The sequence below is a fragment of the Coccidioides immitis genome, assembly GCF_000149335.2.
Source record: "Coccidioides immitis RS genomic scaffold supercont3.3, whole genome shotgun sequence".
Classification (NCBI taxonomy): Eukaryota; Fungi; Ascomycota; class Eurotiomycetes; order Onygenales; family Onygenaceae; genus Coccidioides; species Coccidioides immitis.
Window position 1 is genome coordinate 3,338,975 of NW_004504308.1, and position 19,927 is coordinate 3,358,901.

Consider the following 19,927-nt stretch of genomic DNA (forward strand, 5'->3'; position numbering starts at 1 on the left):
AGTGGAACTAACCAATCAATGTACTGGAAACCGATCGCGAAATGAGGGACTAAACTGTATTCGGCATAGCGTACTTAACGACAGCTTTATGCACACAGCTCGTCCTCCTATCCGCCACAGACATCTTGCTTGAATCTCTTTTTCGCGAGAAATCTATCTTTGACGCGATTTATGTATATAGATACATATTACCAAGACTAGCTGATACGCTCAGACGGGTATCGGGTTGCCGGCGCCCTCGGTGACCAAAGGAGACGTTTCCCCCTTGTTCCCTTCCTTCACATCATCCTGCTGCTCTTGCACCTGCATATCTTTCTCCACTTCATTCTTTTCTTCACTGGTGCTACTGGTCTTCAACGTGCCGCCTTTTCTCTTCGGTATGACCCGATCAAATGCCTGACCCCAGTCGCCCAATTCTAGCCACCTGATCATTATTTCAACAACATGGTTTGTTGCTAGAACAGATCGACTGGACATCTCCATGTAGTCCCCGATGGGTAACTTAGCAGTTTTAAACCCTTTCTCTGTAGCTCTCTTATAGCAGATTCCTTTGTGGCGATTCTTATCGACTAGTCCCCCAATAATATACGTGCTGTAGGGCTTCAGCTCCGTTAACGTGTCAGGACTGTCGCTCGTGAGATAGACAATTTCTCCTTCCTCTTCTAACTTGGACTTTCCAATCTCTGCTTTGCGGGAAAACATGCCGGCCAGTCTTCCACCCCTGGGCTGTTTCATTCGAGCTTGCGCAGACTCCGCTGCTAGGACAAAGTCATCCTCCGTTAGGGTCACGCCCTTCCAGCGCTCATATTGTTTCGCCAACACTGTGTCGAACCGCTCTTTTAACATTTTATTAAAAGAAGATACCACCAAGTGCGCCCTATACTTGGATCGAGAGTTGTCAGAATATGAACGAGTGATTTGTGACGCCAGGGATTTTCGCTCCTTATCCAGCATGAGATCGTCAAAGTCGCAATCCAGGAGAAGCGTAATGGGGAGAACAACAGAGCGGCCATTATCCCTTTTTCTCAGCTGCCGAAGCGTAATTCTTCCGGCTGGCGAGCCGTCACCTTGTTCTTCTCCTTCAGGGGCTTCAGAGGGTTCTTCTGCTGCGGCCTGTGCTTTTACAGCTCGTTCACGCTCTTTTCTCGCCTTCATTTTCTCCTTCCGCTTCTCCTTGCGCCATTCCCGCCCTGCTTCCCATCGTTCCAGTTTCTTAAGTTTCTTGAGCTGGTTTTTTGATAGGGCGGGGGCGACCTCGTCTCCAGTTCCAGTGCGGGCTAGAGGGCCCGCTTCCGACGTTGCTCTACTATCATCTCCACTAGTTGTAGGTGGTTCTTTTTCAGTGATTGAACTATCGTTTGACATCGCTGTATCCGTTGTAGGGGCCGAAATAGGTATTGCGATTTTGTCGTCTTTTGCTCCCGAGCCGGGCTCATGCACCACCTTCTGTAATTTGCGCGGCCGTTCCTCTTCTGCCATGGCATGCGCAACAGTAGTTGATGCAACCATCTGTCCAATGCGCGCAGCTTTGAAAAAAGCGCGTGGGGGTTCTGGAGGCCTGAAGAGCTTTGCGAAACGTTCGCCCACCGCCGCCAGAGGCGTCCAAACTTCCAGCCAATGGGAGGGAAAGGATATCATCAAATCACGTGATAGATTATCCGACTGCCGATCCATCATTGATCATCATTACCACCATGACTTGCTGCTTCACGATTGAGTTGTCGTCTTTGCTCATAACTTCCTTTTCACAATGCCTCAGGACATGCCCCCAGTTGGGGGCTACAAGCCTGTTCAATATAAGGTATCAATTTGGCTCTTATCCCCCCATTGCCCAGAATGCAGGTCGAGCGTTGAAACGCTAACAAGAATACATTGAACAGCGCAACCTCCCCGTTCGCGGCTTTAGACCGGTTTACTACTTGCTTGGAATGCATGCCATTATGGGATATGGATTCTATAAGCTGTGGCTTGGCCAACGAGAGAAGAAGTTAGTCACCTGAGTTTTCTCCTTCTCCACAATCGTGCTCTTACGTCCCTCTTCAAACGTCGAACTGGACTTCTCGAGCGTTATATTTATCAAGCAACAGTGCTAATTATTGGCAGCGAACTTGCTCGCGAGAAAACCTGGGCTCGAATTCATTTGATTCCCCTTCTCCAGGCGGAAGAAGACCGCGATCAAGTCCGACGATACTTTGCCGATCGGGCGAGAGAGAAGGAGTTGGTTGGGACAGAGATCAAGGTTTACAACTCAGACCGGTTCGTTAAAGTTGCCTGCAAGAGTGTTTCGTTAAAAAGTTGCTTCTAACACCTGATTGCGGTCTAGATTTGTGAGACCGACCTTCGCGTATACCCCTGCTCAGCCCACCCAATAGACCCAGAAGAATTAAAAGCGTTGCACCGCTGGGGTGTTTCCTATTTGGCATTTTTAGTGCCTATTAGAGGATCGGGCTACTTGGAACATCAGAAAATGCCCTTTTGCCAGCTTTAGAGCTGGGTCTGCTCGATTAACACAATGTTTTCAAGGAAATAGCTTATGGGCAAAATAGTGTGGAGAGTATAGATGGTCGATCTGCAGTGTCCCCATATATTTGTGTTTTATAAGCGTTGGACATGATGTCCGCCAATGAAGTGTATATCAGTTCAAAATGCATCAAGATTCATCCTACATTCAAGAGCGTTCCTCGATCCTACAATACAGGAGTTCTTCACTCTTCAACGCAGAAATAGGCATTCGTATGCACCGACAAAACGTTATGCGTAAAGCGCCCGCACCTTATCTTAGCAGATAAAGACTGGGAGAGGAAATGAGGTATACAGGTTTCCAACACTGCGAATACGATGGGGCCATAGAAATGCAAAAAGTATCGGGATATATAGCTGCACTGAAAAAGGGAGCCCATCAACCTCTCAGGACCCCCTCAAGAGAACATATCAGCCACTCCGGTCAAATCAGGTCCATTGTTGATATCCACTTTTCCGCCCTCCTGGCCTTCCATTTCCGTCGTCATATACCTTGCCTGCATGATACTTCGCTCCTTTCTTCGACCAGCCCGGGCTCCGCCGATCTTTCCTTGCTCACTGATACTTACGCCCCTCAAACCTTCTAGGAAATCCAAAACCACTGCTTTCTGGATTCGTGTTGACGAGGATTTCATCAACGCCTCTTCAGCAGCTATGGCTCTCGCTTCCGTAATTCCAGGTAAGCTTAACATGACAGATCTTGGGGTAGGGCTCCGGGGCCCGTAGAGGATCCATATAGAGGCAATTAGTTGGGCGAGGTCCTTTTGCATATCGACAAAGTACGGTTCATGCACGGAGGTTATGCACGCTTTCAGCACCTGGGTGCTGATGAATTCGCGAATACTCGCTGCAGTGGGGGTATCAACGGTGGGTAAGAAGGAAGATAGAATAGAGCGGAGCACTCGGGTTATTATGCTACAGCTCCGAGTATCGTGTATGCGTAGAGCATGGGTACAGAAAACGACTACCGGTTCGAGGATTTGGGGCGTGGAGAGGATGAATGTTCTCATTAGGTTGGCCGGGTTAACTTCTTCTGCTTGGGTTGGGCGATTATTGGAGTCTGGGTTTCCGGGGCCTTTTTCTCGAGGGGAAGTCAGCAAATATAATACCATGTCTCACAACGCTAGAGCAACAAACCTTCTTTGTTAGGATCCAACAAACTAGCCACCATGATTACGGCAGAGTAAGTCAACTGTCTCAGTATGCTCTCTTCCTTCATCTCTTCCGTTAAATCGTCATCCACCATGCCCGCCCTCCGACGTTCTATTACATCCCATTCCGTCGTAATCTTCTTATCAAGTTGAACGAATAAGCTTGACATCATTGGTGGGAGGAAGTGCCCGCGGGATTGCGGCGGGCAGTCGTCAATGAGGCATCTAGATATATTCAAGAGAACCGAAAATTGGTGAGAGGAAAGAGATGTGGCGTTGCTGTATAACGCTTGAGATAAAGGTATCGAGAGTTCCTGAAAGCCGTAAAAGTGCTCACCCAATCTACTCATGCTAAACAGAATGGAATAACATGCTTCTCTGACAGCTCTAACTTTGCCTCGAACGGATGATGAGAATCCCTCAAGGCTACGTTTCGATGTGGCAATTTTAGCGTAGAAATCCTCTCTGCTGCCCGCTGAAATACCAGCTTGCCAGAACCTATCTGTCAAGATTCGACCAACAATTGGGCGCATCTCTAGTGGTAACCCCGCCCAATTATCGGGGTTATGAAACGCGTGGGCATGGCTATAGGGTCAGCAGAATAGAGATACCTTGGGATGAGTGTCACTAACCCAACCAATTGCAGCAAAGAAGGAAGGATGAGAGGAATCATGTCTTTCCAGAGCTCGCATGATACCTGGTACGGGGGATCGCTTGGTTTTAGTTTCTCTGTGGAGACAGCCAGCAAAGTTTTGGTGTTCCTTAATGGAACGCTCTATGACTTGAAGTCAGCGTAGGTCTCCACAGTCCCTGAATTGCGAAAGGTACCTGAAACTTCGAGTTCATCTGACTTTGAATTCGTTTTCCTTCCTCGTCAAGGGTAATGACAGACCAATCTTCAATATTTTGTGCCTGACGAGCTTGTAAATATGGGTGAACCTGGTCAAGGGCAAAGACTTCACAGAAGCCCTGAAAGGTACTAATTATCTGCCGGAACTGGTCGTTTGCCCAAGCCTGCCTTAAGGGTTCAATGAATGAGCGCAAACGGGCTTGTCGTAGATGCGGATCGACATCTTTTGCTCGGTGCCTACGTAGGTTAGATTGCAGATTTCCGCTTGGAGCACACACAACGGCACATACATAACGATGAGTAAAACCGAAGATAATTCCATCTGTGGTTGATCTTCGGTAGATCTTTGTTGCATCTCCTGGACTTTTTGCTCGAGGATATCATAAAATGTCTAATTTGTCAGCTGTTGATTGCTTAGCGGTTGGGGGGGAAGCCATACGGAAAAGTAATCTGCATATCGAGTCGCAAGTCTGCGTACTTCATACGTTGACAAGCTATACAGTTCTCTCACAGCCTCAGAATAAAGTGGGAACTCGGGATTATCCACAGCGTGGGTCGTTAGGATATGCTCAAGAACCTTTAGTGCATAGCTTGGTTTATTTCGCAAAGCTTTAGCTGAAAAATCAACGGACAACCGAATAACTCGTTGTTTGATCACCGGGTCCTGTTTATCATCAGCATCTGAGCCATATATATATTTTGGATGTCCCATACCACAAATTGTCTTTGCAACAAACTTAGAGCCCATGATTCTAGCAAACTCTCAAGCGTTGATCGTTGCTGTTCCTGTGAATAATTTAACTCGTCAGCCCGACTTTATGCCTCTTTTAGGTTGGCAACCCTCAACTTACATCTCGTTGCGGGTCATTACCGTGGTTTTCAACCCATTTATTGTAACCTTTCAAAAGATATTCTGTGACAGTAAACTGCGTGTCAGCCCGCAGCGCTGCAACCGTGTGCTTATGGAAAGTAGCAGCTAAATAAAAATAATGTTAGAAGCCATACATCCTCATGAAAGTCATAGCTCACGCACGATTAAAGGGATCAGTTCCATTATATATGTTGTTAAGGCCAATATCAACACCGGAGAGGATATGCGGAATAGCATCATGAGGTCGCTTTTGAACGATAACCTCGATGACCTGTCCACAATACCTTCTGTAGTTTCCTACGAATGCATGCCTGTCGGGTAATGTGTCAATATCCTCATTAAGGAACAAAATTGTTGGATCTTCTGAATTTTCCGGGAATGCTTCGTATCGTACGAGTCGCTGGGTGCATATCTCAAGCAACGGGCCAATAAAATTGGTAACGATGTCTGGGTTCCCAATCTCATCGCAAATGAGCAGCCTTGACCAAGAATGAAGCACAGGAATAGATAGAATCAAACTTGGATGCCTTAAGACATTGGTCAAAAAAGAGAAAAAGTAGGATTGATCGATCTTCTTGCTGAGATTGATACTTTTCTCTTCAAGGAAACCGGCCAAGTACGATAGGAGCTAACACAGGCGATTAGCTCAAGCGCGCATAGACGTAGCAGTATCAGTCTCACCTCCGACAGTTTCTTAGACGTTGTATATTTCGAATCTATAATGTTTTCTGCATCGACAATGGACCACTCGTAAAGTTTTCTCAGTAATTCAAGACGATCTGTGTCATAAATTATGAGTAGAAGGGGTTCGAATTCCTGGATATCATAGTGCGTTCTCCCATATAAAGCATGCAAAGCCTCAACAGCCAACTGCATATCCCATTAGTGCTTTCTCTACGAGTTAGCGGAGAAAGGACACCTACCATTAAGATGCTCTCATCGTTTGCAGTAAGCGCACCGCATATTGCCTGAACACACTGACTAGAGGCAATAGCCAGCGGGATGTTCCACGTCAACAGTGATCGCAAAGTTGCGAGCGCCTTCTGGGCACATGTCCGGACTTCGGGAGCTGAATGGAGATTCTGCACACAATCATTCAGGAGAACGGTGATTCTGAAAAGCCAGCCTTCAGGCCCACAGCGGAGTTCGGTGAAGTTTGCTCGATCGGGATAGACTTCCTTGAAAACTGCATATGGAGTGCAAATCTCCACCAGCGCGCGATTCAAATCCGTCCCGCGCAACGAAGAGGCTGTATCTTCGTGATGGAAAACATCATCGGACATCGCTTCCAGAACGCCCAGAACAAACTCTTTATGTATCAGTGATCCGTTCCATAACTGCAGCAACGATTCGTCCATGCCTAACCAATCCAGCGCCCATGTCCGCTTCGCTATCTCTACCCACAACAGAATGAGCTTGTTGCGGATATACGACAGATCTTGAACCTGAACCTCCTGGGCAAGTCCCAAAATCAATCCTCTAAGGTGCCCAATTTGCCCGGGGGTCAACTCGGACAATCTGTGCTTCAAAACATGCTCCAGGAGCGAGAGACCGAAATGCCGTACGAGGGGAGAGTGGCTCCGCTCCGCCGCCAAGTAAAATCCATTCTGCACCGCACTCTTCTCATGTTTCTGCAATTCCAAAAATTCCGAAGCTTGCTTTCTGATTTCATTTGTCGTGGTCCGAGTATGTATGGCTTCTAGCGCCTGGATGATATTGGCTAGGTCGGGATGGGCTGTCCCGTTGCCATGTATTGCAGTTGGAAGTTCCAGGGTCTGAGGTGTTGATGCAGCCATATCGCTCCCCGGCGACTGGTTAAATCAAACGCGTTAAACCGAGTTCGTGTGATTTCATATACAAGTGATTCTCGGCTTTCAAGCTCTGATATTGCGAGTTCCCAGATTCCCCGGGCGGCGATGAGTTATTTATTGTATCTCGAGCTCTCGCCACTAGCTTTCAGCACATCCGATCCCTAGGAATAGAAGAGTCCACCGTCCACGTAATGTCTACTTCATGTGTCGTAAACACGATCTGAACACTGGCTTTGGCAGTGATGTTACCTGGATCTTGTTTGTTGGTTGGAGGTGGTTTGTGGTGGATTTGGGTGAGATCCGCAACAAGTTCAACATCAATGCAAGTTTTTTCATTGACCTGCAAACAAAATTCACCTCGAGCTCAGTGGAAGTTAGCCGGTCCACACAAACAACAGCTGGTCACAGTTTATGTAAAATTCAAGAGCTAAGAATGACTTGAGGATTTAACTATTTCGTACAGATACAATTTTTAAATTTAACGTCAGGCAAACGCAAATCACAAAACGCATCGAATGACTACAAATCCATACAGCCTTGAATGATGCATCGAGTTGGATGTAACTCATAGGATGATTTAGGCTTCATCCAGGCTTTGACTTGAATTTATTTTCGAAAAGGCAACACCCGCCACCTCATTACAGAGGTTTTTTTGATAGCAAAAATGCTATAATTAGAAGTGCATTTATCAGTAATCCAGGGCTTACTCTCGAATTGATACTGCGCGAGGCCCTTGATGGCCCGATTGATTGAAAATGCTTCAAGGCCATTATGAACACCCAAGTGTGCAAAATAGTAAACCACCAGTTGGTTGTAGGAGCATTCGCATTGAGTGTTCAAACATGTCAACGCTCGCTAATCTTGGTACGCGGAAATGAGCCTAAGCGCGCGACAAATCCGAAAACTGACAACACTATCAAGGACATCGTGTGCATGGCTAAACGCTATAGAATAACAAGAAACAAATAACAGCACTTAAACCGAGATCATTGTTGTGCATCATTCAACTCATTTCATCTACCCGAGTTTCAACACTCTACATCAGAATGCAGGCGTCGCGACGACACTGCTCAAGGTATGCTTCATCGTCGCTAGTATCCACTATAGCTCCTGCTTTTCGTTTCGCACCGCGGATCTCAATGCTTTGATCCCCTTCTGCGTGCCACCACTTCAAATACTGGACGATGCCGGACCCAATTTCTTCCGTGTCAATAGCCCATTTCCCGCCGCTCACCGTAACGTCTGTGTGCATGCTGGGATAGTGGAATTCCGGAAGGTAAACGACGGTGGGCGCATTTTCCGGAGTAGGGGTCGGAGAGGTTAACGACATAGTAAATAAGCAGTTTTGCAAATTGAAGCCGTAGCCTCCCAGGTTTCCGTGTACCACAACGGGGCTCGGCCGGATGTACGCTTCTGCAGCTCTGTATCCAGGCTGGCTGGATGGATCGGCATCTGATGCGGGATTGACTGAGATAGAGGGTGTGCAAAGCGCTTGCTTCACATTATTTGGGTTAATACTTCCGCTGAGCGAATCGGTTCGGCTTTGAGAGAACGCAGGGGAAGTGCGATCTAGAGAAGTACTCGACTGATTTTGAGAGTTCTGTCCCAGTGACTTCGCGGTAGGCAATTCAGGATCGTCAAGAGAGTAGATCGACAAATCCTCGCCGTTCCAATGATCACCCCACTTGTGTATGTTCTGCAACGACTTGATTTAGCGACTATTATTTGAAGATCATTGGGTAGAACAGCGTACCATTGCCATATAAGTCCAGACCGAGAAGCCATTCATTCCGCTTCCTTCAATCGCATAATGATTGGCATCCATGGCGCTGATCTGGCTGGAATAATCTCCGGTTTTATAAGCGTGCTTGTCATCCATGTCATACGGAATACCTATTTCTGTCAAGATCGCAGGGTGATTTCCCATAAGATCTAGACTTTCTTGTCGAAGGAAGTGGAGCTGATCTCGTAAGCAATTTCGAATCGCAGTCTCTCCGATCTTTATTGCGAATGCAGGAGTGAGATATTTTCCTCGAAGTATACCAATTACATCAACATTGTAAAGCCGGTTCCTAGCTTTGTTAATTGTGGTTCAATCGTCTTATGATAGGATACTCACCAGTGCTTGGTCATAAGAGTGAGGCCATCGTAGAAATGGACAGCATGAACCATATTTGGATCATCATCAGCCGTATCCTTAATAGCCGGGGGGATTTCCATAACCGGCGGCTGACAGAAGAGGATAGCGTCCGCATGAACGCTTCGAATAGCATCCCTATAGTTTCGATAGTGCTCGAGAAAGTATTGATTCGTAAAGCCAGCATAGTCCAACTGTTCACCGGTTTTGGGATCCTTCGCAAAGTAGTCTTTCTTTAGCAAGGTATCCGTAGCCGGGTCCCAAACCCCATGTTGCGCCCAGAGACATTCGCCAAGTTTCCACTGCGGATCTCTCTTCCAGCCATATTTGCTATCGCTATACTCTGACGAAAGCCATACTGTGGCTCCTTTTGGATCAACAAGTTCTCTCCCAGTTTGGCGAGGACCAAAGTTTCCAAAGGCCCAAGTAGTAATCTCACAAGCGCGCCCTGAGCCGGTCAGCATCCCTTGGAAAGCGGTTGGCGAGGTACCGAGCTGAAGCTGCTGTTCCGGAGGGATAACCGAAATATCTTGATAGCCCACCAGTCCCCTATTAGGCTCATTAATGCTTTCCCAACCTATTACGACTTCATTTTCGAGGTCACCAGCCTCATGGATACGCTTGGCCAAATGCTTCACTGCAGCAATGAAATGACCTTGGAGAAAATCCTGTATGTTCTTGCCATTGATAATAGCTTTGGGGGCAAAATCCTTCCCAGCCCAAAATAGTGTAAAAATGGTTTGACAAACAAGTCTAGTATAGTTTGTACTCCATATCATTTTTGGGAATGAAGCAGGATCTGGATACGTATTTTGAACGAGAGCAGCCTGTGTGATATTAAAATTTCGAGGATCGAATCCAGCAGCGTATAAAGTCCACATAGGGGCCCCAGAGCCACCCGAGTGCCGGGACCACTATCAAAATTTAGTAATAATATTGGGCACGCCAGGGTCATGACTTATTGGTTGGGGATTTCCTACCACGTCTTGGTGAGGATCCATATAAATATAGAAGCCATATTTTTTCAAACTCCGGAGCAATTTTATTGTGAATTCTATCCAGTCTTCATCATATTTTCCGGGGCCAGCATGTTCAATGGCCTCCCATGTAAAGATGTATCTGATTTGATTATAACCCCATCTTCTTAATCTTTCGAAATGTGTATGTGCATCTTCAAGAGCAAACGGCCGCCCGACAAAGGAGACATTATCTCCATCGTAGAATTCGTCCGGGATATAGGAGGGTAGATTTGGGGTCTTTGGAAATTTCGCCGTGGCATCAATATTGATACCTCTTAAGACAACTTCTCGATTGTGCTGATCCCTGAAGGTCCTTCCATCGATGTAGAGGCGTAATGGAGCCATAATTTCGCATATATATACTGTTAGGATCAAGGCAATCGTCTGAATTCAAAGGCGTCAACGGATGCCGGACAAACCACCACTCATCACCAGAGGCAATCTTGGAGTATCATGCAATCCATCTAAAAGTTGAGATCTATCACATAGATAACTCTAGTGAGTAACTAATTATATTATTTGTGCTGCAGTTGTCGGACTAGCGTGATCAAACCGCCGACACCCCTTGAGTAAACAAAGCGATGCGGTTGCCCAAGGTTGAAGCTCCGGCCGGCATCAGTTGGTGATGGGATGGGCTTGGGAGCTGACTAAGCTTGAACCTGACTTCATTGCTCCGCTCAACCAGCAGGCGGGATCAGGATGGCCGCATGTCTCCTGTTATCACATTAAATAACCATCTGTGCTGTGTGGACGAGTGCACAACCCAGATGCAGTGCGCAAGGCGTGGGATAACAGCTGCAACTAAGAAATTTAGGAATCTTACATCCCGGACGTTTTGGTGACAGATAGCGAACAGGAAATGCTCTAAGGCTAGACAGCCAAGTAGAAATGCCAGCAAAATCAGCCCTGAGGAATATCAGAGCTTGTCTAGATGCCGGAGACTTTGCGCAAGCTGCCATAAAAGCCACAGAGCTCTGCGAGCAAGATCCTCAAAATTATCATGCGTAAGCTATATAGATCTTCTCCCAAACTGGCCAATATTTGATAATACTAATCTCTATGGATATTCAAGGCACGTATTTCTAGGGCTTGCCCTTGATAAACTAAATGACGCGGATGCATCCGAGCGTGCGTATATAAACGCTACCAAGCTCAAGGCGGATGATAAAACTGCCTGGCAAGGCTTGATAAATTTGTACGAAAGGCTCGGAGGCAAGAAGCTGGATGATTATGCATCCGCTGTGATTCGACTATGTCATATTTTTGGAGAAGCGTTCGTGACCCTTGATAATATCTTTGACATGTCTCTTAGCTAAAGCCTCTTCTAGAGACGAAAAGAGCCGCGCCCAGGCGTTGGTGGAAAAGTATATCTCTTCCGCTGGGAAGAGTGGCACTACCAGTCAATACAAGCAAGCACTGAAGCTGCTACTGCCTTTAAGCCCATTGTTCAATGTTTTGGAAGGCCTGATTCCTCATCCTTCCCACACATATCTTCGAGTTATCGAGCTTTCTGAAGCGGAAGAAAAGCAATTTATCAACCGGGAGATTGGCGAAAGAAGGACTAGATTGGGTGCCAAAATTGATCAGGTCACAGCAGAAGTTAAACTCGAGGCTTTTCGACGTAGCGACCTTGATGAATTGTACCGTGGCCTCATTGACTGGACCCACGATGACGCAGTACGGCGAGAGCATGAAGAGAAGCTCCTACAGCGAGGATATGACTATCTATTGGCCCTCCCAATCGGAAAGAAACCCGAACAGCGGAACCATGTGATAAAATCCGCCAACGATATGGTTATCATTCATCACCCGTTTGACCGTGCATGGAAAATTGCCTTGGAATGGAAAGACGTCAATGAGCTCTCTGAGCTAGATGTTACTCTCTTAAGGGAATATATTCAGTTATTCCCAGACGACGGGCTTAGTAAAGTACTGAAAGGGTGGTTGGCCAGCGATCTATCCCCGTTTCCTAAGGAAACGGATCCAGAAACCCAAGTCGATCAGGATGTGTCAAAGGCAGGAAATCCCGCTGATGATGAAAACCAGGTTCCAGGGGATGATCCGTTGTTGTTAATGGCTGAAGGGCTGGTGGAATCTTCCGGTTCCGTATTATCCCATCGAATAATGGGAGAAGTATATCTTGCACTTGAGGAGTTCCAGTCCACCACAGAGGTTAGTCGGAAGGGCTTAGCATTGGCGCTGGACCTTCAGCGACGTACAGGCCTAAAGCTTCGCAATACAATCGATTCTATGAATACGGCACTTGCAACTGCACTTATCACATATCAGTCCCCGAAAAATCACCCTGAGGCCAAGCAAATTTTCGAAGAAATCTTGAAGCGAAATCAAACTTCGACAAAGTGTCTCCTGGGACTAGGCCTCATTTTCGAGGAAGATCAGGGCTATGATCAAGCCGTAGCTCTGCTCGAGAAAGCATTGCAGCGCGATCCCAAAAACGCTAGAGTTCGGTGCGAGCTTTTCTGGTGCAGAGCGCATTGTGGGGAGCTTCAACAGGCGACGAGAGGTCTAGAGGAAACCCTTACAATGATTCAGTGCGAGCAATCACAGTATCGTGATCTGAAGGCTGTGATATTATATCGAATTGGACAATGCCAGTGGGAGCTAGACCCATCCCCGACAGCAAGGAAAGATCGAAATGGAGCATATGCCAAATTCCTTGGGTCAATCCAATCGAATATGAACTATGCACCGGCGTATACCAGTCTCGGTATATTCTACGCAGATTATAAGAAAGATCAGAAAAGGGCAAAACGCTGCTTTCATAAGGCAATTGAACTCTCATCGTCGGAGACCGAAGCTGCAGAACGTCTCGCCCGGGATTTTGCTAACCAAGGTGACTGGGATCTCGTCGAGGCAATAGCCCAGAGAGTTGTTGATTCTGGAAAGGCTAAGCCCGCGCCAGGGTCAAGGAGGAAAGGTCACAGCTGGCCATACGCCGCCCTGGGGGTGGTGGAGATAAATAGACAGCAATATACCAAAAGCATTGTTTCGTTTCAAACCGCTCTCCGTATATCGCCCAACGACTATCACTGCTGGGTTGGCCTTGGGGAGAGTTACCATAATTCTGGCCGATATATCTCTGCTATCAAATCCTTCCAACACGCCCAGGCACTCGAAGAGACGCTATCCGAAGCTGATAGAGATCACATTTGGTTTGCAAGGTACATGATGGCGAACGTGATGCGAGAACTTGGAGATTTCCCGGAGGCTATTTCTAGGTACAAAGAAGTGCTGAACATGAAGCCTGATGAGTTTGGAATTTCAATCGCGCTACTACAAACGCTCACAGAAAGCTCTTGGAAATCCGTTGAATCCGGTGTTTTTAGCGACGCTGCAGAAATGGCTGCGACAACTATCAGGATGGGAATTTCAATTGCCAAACGACACCCTAATTCCGTCAATTTGTGGAAAGCAATCGGTGATGCGTTCTCCGCGTTCTCTTGGATTGAGAATAAAACTGCATTAATGCCTGTCTCAGAGTTTAAGGCGCTCTTGGATACACGGTGTGATTCGGAGGGCTTTCAGATACTGGCGGATCTCGATAACATAGGCTCGAACGTCAACGATCTCCTTGAAACGCCGAACTCGAATCTGCCGACGATTGCAGCTATCCTTGCGTATAAGCGTGCATTATCGGTCTCTAATGCTGATGTTCATGCTCGCGCGGTCGCATGGTACAACCTAGGTTGGGCAGAGTACCGTGCACACGTACGTCGCCTGGCCGAGCCGAGCAAGGCTAAAAAGGGTAAACACAGTGGGTTTCTCAAAGCCTCCATGCGCTGTTTCAAGAGAGCAATTGAACTCGAGGCCGGAAATTCTGAGTTCTGGAACGCACTTGGTATTGCATGCGCATCCTTGAGTCCAAAGGTTGCCCAGCATTCGTTCGTCAGGAGCCTGCACATCAACGAAAGGAGTGCATCAGTCTGGACGAACTTAGGTGCATTATATCTTTTGAATAACGATTTTCAACTGGCAAATGAAGCATTTACCAAAGCTCAGTCTGCAGATCCCGACCTTTCGCATGCTTGGTTAGGACAAGCCATTCTTGCATTCTTAATTGGGGACGTCGCTGAGGCTCGTGAACTCGTCACGCATGCATTCACTCTGGGGAATTCCAGCTTCGTTTTCCCAAAACGGCAATATACGACCTCTGTCTTTGACCACCTTTGCTCTAGCTCGGCATCCAGTGATCTATCCCATCTCATCCAACCTCTTTTTGCGCTTCATCAACTCCACACCCAAGAGCCATCAAATCTACCTCATGATCACCTGTCCGCCCTTCTAGCAGAGCGCCTCGGAGACACTGCCGGTGCAAAATCGAGCCTCGAACGCGTTTGCTCCACCGTTGAAACTGAATATGAAGCCACAGAATCTATTTCTGCTTTATCTCGATATTCCCAGGCGAAAGCAGATATGGCCCGTGCGCAGTTGGCCCATCTAGAGTATGAAACTGCTGTGGAGAGTGCAGAGACTGCCCTTAGTTTATCGAACGAAGACGGTGTAGCGGAGTTTGACACTGAGACACACAAAAAATTGCGGCTATCTGCACACTTAACGGCAGGGCTTGCGTATTATTATTTAAAGGAAATGGATAGAGCTATCGATATGTTCCGGGACGCTTTGCAGGAAGCTAACAGTTCTCCCGATGTTATATGTCTCCTCGCGCAAGTTTTGTGGGCCAAAGGAGGTGAAGAAGAAAGGAGCGTTGCTCGCGAGCAATTATTTAATTGCGTTGAGCAACATCCTGACCATGTTGGAGCCGTTACCCTTCTTGGTGTGATTGCGTTACTCGACATGGATGAGGACGCTATCGATGCGGTTGAGTCTGATCTTCAGAGCATGAGGACCAATAATGAACTGAGCATTCATGATCGCACGAAAGTATCCAAACTTTTGGCTGGTGTCTCGAGTATCACCTCCAAAAATGAACCTAATGTTTCGGAGGAGCAAAGCCGAATTCATCAAGCGAGCATTTCTGTCATGCTATCACCGAGTGAGCCGCAAGGCTGGAAAGCACTCGCTTTGGCGTCTTCAGAGGAGTTTCCGGCTCAAATGACTGTTCTCACCGCTCTTGGAAACATTCCACCGCACGGCTCACTCGGTGCAGTCGATGTCTCGAGAGCATGTGCTCTTACAGGACAGAGGCAAGATGCCCTAAAAGCTGTCATGGTGGCGCCATGGATTTCCGATGGCTGGGAGGAACTGAGTCATTGTCTGATTGAAGCATAGTGACAAAAAAAAATAAAATAAAATAAAGGCACATGACCACCAAATATAACCAGCGGTTTTCGCCGTGTGATACTGGTACGAACAAGATTAAACAATGTTTCTTGATGCCCACCGGGGTTCTAAGTTTGTTCGGGTTGCAATTGTTGCACCTTAGCTAGCAATCTATCTTTCCTGCCAGCATTCCATGCTGTGTCTGCATCTTCGATCTTGCCACCCAGCACAGTAACACAGCTTGGTTCAAGGAGCAGCATGCCTCTCGCAACAGTAGCGTTTTTGATAAGTAGTTTTGCGCCAATTGGCATTTTACCAATTCCTACGCTCTCGACCGGGCTTAGTTCAATAGCGACTACTTTCGTTCCTCGTGGATCTTCAAGGACAAGTCGATGTGGGCCTGACTTTGGAGACGTATTGTTGTTCCCCTGTAGTACGGCAGAATTGGAGCTCATATTTCCAGAATTAGGATTATTCCCTACAGTGGAATCTCCTCCCTCATCTCTCATCACAGTGCGGATAATTTCTCGTCCTCGTGTAGTCTCGCCCCTCTCCACTCGCTCAATTGCCTCAATCTGGGTCCATACACTGCTCCCGATGTCCTCAATATCGAGGACCTGTAAGGGAATTGGCCCGGGTATCTTCGTTTCTCTTATGTTTGGATCGGAGACGCTGGTTGGAAGGAGATTCGAAGGTGCCGGGGCTAGTGAGGTGGTAAAATCGGATGCAAGAAGGCGGAATAACGCAGTCTGAGTAAGGGCAGGTAGAGAAACCGGGATTGATCTTTGGGAAGAAAGAAATCTAGAAAGCCAGACTTGTGAAACCGGGAGAGATTTCACGGTTAGAAGATAGTGCGAAATGTGAGCATCAGGATTGGAGGCCATCATAGGAGAGAAGACTGAGCTGGTGAGAATCCACCTTAGAAGTTGATAATGAGGTTAAAACAAAGCCAATAATTAACATGCATTTCGTAGAGGATGTTACTCTGCAAAGATTCGATGAAGGAGGCTCGCTGGCCTGCATCCCTAAGCTATCCATAGGAGGATTTTCCTTAGACGACACGCGTTGCCAAAGCACGCGATAAAGTTCAAAAATGTTCCAAAGCACGGGCCACAACCTTATTTGCGAGTTTAATACATCATCCGTTGACAGCTGGCAATCCGTCTATTTCTCGTTGCCCTTACATCAGCGGAGGTGAATTACAAGCGTGCTATGGTTCCTAGCCTTATCTTTACGTCTACTTCTTGCGAAACAAAATGTCCACTATGTCGTCTCCCAGGCCCTCTATTACTTCCGCCCGCACGCCCACACCTACAGGCTCCCGAAGACCCTCTGTCGACAGCTTAGCCGTGAGCATCGCATCTACTCCCACCCACCGAGCCCCATCTCCATCCATCACACATCGCCGTAATAGAGCCGCACTGCGAGATTACTATAACCTGAGATCAAATCGCACCGAGCCATCGGTTTCAATTCAGCCAAGTGCGCGCAGCGCCCCTCGTGCCCAAGATAGCCTTGCGCCGCAACAGGCCACCCCAATTACCAACACTGAGCTTGACAACCCAAGTTTTGACCCGTCAGCCTATGTTTCACACCTTTTATCCACATCCTCTCTTTCAACAATTTTACGCGCTGAAAATTCACTTGTCAGCGATATTAGAACTCTTGACGGTGAACGCAAAGCTTTGGTATATGACAACTACTCAAAGTTAATAAAAGCAGTGGAAACCATTGGCAAGATGAGAACCACTTTAGAAGAAGAAGGTGCCCCAATGATTATGACGAAGACCCTTGGGCCAGCGATAGGATTTGTTGCTGAGACAGCTGGCACCCTGATCAAGGAGCAGGAAGAGATGAACAACAGAGGCAATGACGAGATTAGGCAATTAAAAGACAGGAAAAGCCCAGATAAACAAACTGTGAGATGGGTATTGGATACACCAAGGCGTCTCCGAGTCTTATTAGAAGAGGATAAAACCGACGACGCAGAGAGAGACTGGGAGGAGATAAAGCAGCTGCTAGCCAAGTGGGAACGGGTGAAAGGCGTTGAAGAGTTGAAGCGAGAATGCGAAGCCATTTTAAAACAGGAGAGGTAGAGAAACACGTCGTCTGCAAAGGACCTTAAAACGCCTGTGCCATCGAGACCCTGCATATGTTCACGCCATACACGCCTTGTCGATGATATAATTGGCGCAGGATATTCAGTCGAATCTTGACTGCGCTGTTTAACTGGCCGATACAGGAATGAACTCAATGAAAGAGGCAAGGTTTCTAAAAAATCTTATAAAATCAATTGTCTACTCCTGTCGCAAATATATGAATAATTTGGCGGCTATGAAACTCCTTGGAGAAAGACGAGAAAGAAGATTTCAAATGGCTAGAGTACTAAAACTTGACTCAACTTCCTTAAAAGCGTACGATAAACGTTATCCCGGTGATATGTTTCTATGCACGGGGCTACGTCGTCAAAAAGCTTGAGCAAAAGGATGCGAGGCAAAATCTACTCAGGTGATGATATTCGATGCCTTTTTTTAATTGTTAGAAAGGAGTACTAAAAATCGGACAGCATCTTGTTTTCAAAAGCATCTCGCACAAAGCGGCAACTGGGGATACAGACACCAACTGGAGTCGTCTCTAAATGGCCGTCAGGCCATGGTCTTCGATTATCTATCAATGGAATTTTTCACATTTTCTCTTGTAAAGATTTGAAACAAATGAGCTGTGTATGTCTTTACAATGTGACCACAGGATATAGGAAATCATTTTAGAGCTTCCAGATAATTTATTCATTGAGATTGAAGTACAAGCCGTCGAGGGTTTAACTAGCTAAACATGAGCACATTTTTACCAAGGCCCAAGGGTCATTGCATGAACCCTCACCACCCGCACGCGCCCATCTCATCTCAGGACTAGCAACAAGTGAGAATCTCAAAATTAAGATGATGGATTCTACAATAGAGTCCCCAGCATCATTGTCTACTTTATTTCTTGATCAGCCACCCAGCTGCTTAGCCTTCTGCCCAACCGCTCCCGATCATGTCTTGATCTCCACCTATCTGCTCATAGAAAATCCCGCAGCAGCAGAAAACTCCACGCCAGAATCAGTTCGAACCGGAAGCCTCCAACTCTTTCGCTTTGATCCACATCTATGTCATCTGTGAGACAATTTTTACGTCCCATGCGTCAAAACTCGCGCTTAACTAAATTATGCAGCTCTCCGGTGCAAAAGCTTTACTTAGATTCGGCAGTTTTCGACTTTCAGTTCTCGCCACGAGATCCAACTTTATTTGCTGTGGTCCTAAGCACACCTGTCGTATCATTATATCGCATTGAAGGTCCTAGTGGTGAGCCGAACGCTTCAGTGAAAATAGTGTTTGTGCGCTCCATTAATGTCCATGAAAACGCCAGCCAATTGGCTTTATTTCTTGCCTGGATTCCTTCTGGTGGCTCTAGTCGAGGTGAGAATGATGGTCAAGAAATTAAGGATGGCTTTGCGGTGTCATTCTCAGATGGCCGGGTTTCTGTGCTTTGCACAGATGCAGGAATTGAGAGCACCAATGAGATCGCAATCTCTGAAATTCGGTTCACTGGATACCCTATCGAGGTCTGGTACGTTGCTTTTTATTTAAAAACGGTTGAACATAAACAAATTCCGGTTTTGTTCGCCGGCGATGATATGCAGCATGTTCGTGGGGTCACACTCGAGGAAATTGAATGCGCTGGAAATGTATCATCACGCGCATGGCAACTTGACGACCGTGGACGATGTCATGATGCAGGAGTAACAGCTATTGTGCCTCTCTTCGCCGATGAGGTGGGCACGATTCTTCTCACAGGAAGTTATGACGAGCACATACGCGTTTACCACTTTAAGCCCCGGAGCGAAGTCCTGGCAAGCAAGAATATTGGCGGAGGAGTCTGGCGTCTCAGACTAATAAAAATTGAGCTTTTAGGGGATGCGGATAAAAGCACACCATCACAGTGGCAATTGGGATATAAGCGAATCCGAAGTTATCTGGTTTTAGCTAGCTGTATGCACGGGGGCGCCAGACTACTCCGTGTGAATCATTCTGTCCAACGGGAAGACGATGAAGGACAGTGGGAGATCGATGTGACTACCGAGTTTAAAGAGCATCAAAGTATGAACTATGCCTCAGACTTCTATAAAGGCAGAAAGGGGGGATTCGAAACGGACACTCAGGATCGTACTGTTCTTTGTGTGACAAGCAGCTTTTATGATAAAAGGGTCTGTGTATGGAAAGCAAGTACTTAAAGAGAGACGCAAAGTTTGCAACATCACCCTCCAAAACCCTGGAGCACCAAGTTT

At 46.9% G+C, this 19,927-nt stretch overlaps 8 protein-coding genes across 8 annotated transcripts; 4 read left to right on the forward strand and 4 right to left on the reverse strand.

The window, feature by feature from the left end:
- Window positions 1–62: 62 nt before the first annotated feature.
- CIMG_07693 (tRNA m(1)G methyltransferase) lies at window positions 63–1,544 on the reverse strand. The gene has a single exon (XM_001240529.2). It carries the CDS (start codon window positions 1,477–1,479, stop codon window positions 211–213), a length of 1,269 nt encoding a protein of 422 aa, XP_001240530.1. The 5' UTR covers window positions 1,480–1,544; the 3' UTR covers window positions 63–210.
- A 164-nt stretch (window positions 1,545–1,708) lies between these two features.
- CIMG_07692 (NADH-ubiquinone oxidoreductase subunit GRIM-19) lies at window positions 1,709–3,600 on the forward strand. Its single transcript, XM_001240528.2, has 4 exons — window positions 1,709–1,801; window positions 1,881–1,987; window positions 2,104–2,256; window positions 2,324–3,600. The coding sequence occupies exons 1-4, from the start codon at window positions 1,751–1,753 to the stop codon at window positions 2,370–2,372; spliced, it is 360 nt and encodes a 119-aa protein (XP_001240529.1). The 5' UTR covers window positions 1,709–1,750; the 3' UTR covers window positions 2,373–3,600.
- Window positions 2,636–7,499, reverse strand: CIMG_07691 (exportin-5). The gene is made up of 11 exons (XM_001240527.2): window positions 6,316–7,499; window positions 6,074–6,262; window positions 5,555–6,020; window positions 5,373–5,497; window positions 5,236–5,307; window positions 4,961–5,185; window positions 4,812–4,912; window positions 4,500–4,758; window positions 4,304–4,446; window positions 3,658–4,256; window positions 2,636–3,595 (listed from the first exon to the last, which is right to left on the reverse strand). Exons 1-11 carry the CDS (start codon window positions 7,186–7,188, stop codon window positions 2,919–2,921), a joined length of 3,729 nt encoding a protein of 1,242 aa, XP_001240528.2. The 5' UTR covers window positions 7,189–7,499; the 3' UTR covers window positions 2,636–2,918.
- A 411-nt stretch (window positions 7,500–7,910) lies between these two features.
- Window positions 7,911–10,927, reverse strand: CIMG_07690 (glycosyl hydrolase). Its single transcript, XM_001240526.2, has 4 exons — window positions 10,321–10,927; window positions 9,323–10,254; window positions 8,957–9,275; window positions 7,911–8,899 (listed from the first exon to the last, which is right to left on the reverse strand). Exons 1-4 carry the CDS (start codon window positions 10,702–10,704, stop codon window positions 8,240–8,242), a joined length of 2,295 nt encoding a protein of 764 aa, XP_001240527.1. The 5' UTR covers window positions 10,705–10,927; the 3' UTR covers window positions 7,911–8,239.
- A 305-nt stretch (window positions 10,928–11,232) lies between these two features.
- CIMG_07689 (translation repressor/antiviral protein Ski3) lies at window positions 11,233–15,609 on the forward strand (the record flags this gene model as incomplete). Its single annotated transcript, XM_001240525.2, has 3 exons — window positions 11,233–11,363; window positions 11,432–11,632; window positions 11,688–15,609. Exons 1-3 carry the CDS (start codon window positions 11,248–11,250, stop codon window positions 15,607–15,609), a joined length of 4,239 nt encoding a protein of 1,412 aa, XP_001240526.1. The 5' UTR covers window positions 11,233–11,247.
- A 119-nt stretch (window positions 15,610–15,728) lies between these two features.
- On the reverse strand, window positions 15,729–16,484 carry CIMG_07688 (RecQ-mediated genome instability protein 1; the record flags this gene model as incomplete). Its single annotated transcript, XM_001240524.1, has 1 exon — window positions 15,729–16,484. One exon carries the CDS (start codon window positions 16,482–16,484, stop codon window positions 15,729–15,731), a length of 756 nt encoding a protein of 251 aa, XP_001240525.1.
- A 318-nt stretch (window positions 16,485–16,802) lies between these two features.
- Window positions 16,803–18,089, forward strand: CIMG_12006 (uncharacterized protein). The gene has a single exon (XM_012358530.1). It carries the CDS (start codon window positions 16,857–16,859, stop codon window positions 17,694–17,696), a length of 840 nt encoding a protein of 279 aa, XP_012213953.1. The 5' UTR covers window positions 16,803–16,856; the 3' UTR covers window positions 17,697–18,089.
- Window positions 18,090–18,490: 401 nt separating this feature from the next.
- Window positions 18,491–19,909, forward strand: CIMG_12005 (uncharacterized protein). Its single transcript, XM_012358529.1, has 2 exons — window positions 18,491–18,757; window positions 18,814–19,909. Exons 1-2 carry the CDS (start codon window positions 18,540–18,542, stop codon window positions 19,871–19,873), a joined length of 1,278 nt encoding a protein of 425 aa, XP_012213952.1. The 5' UTR covers window positions 18,491–18,539; the 3' UTR covers window positions 19,874–19,909.
- The last annotated feature ends 18 nt before the right edge of the window (window positions 19,910–19,927 follow it).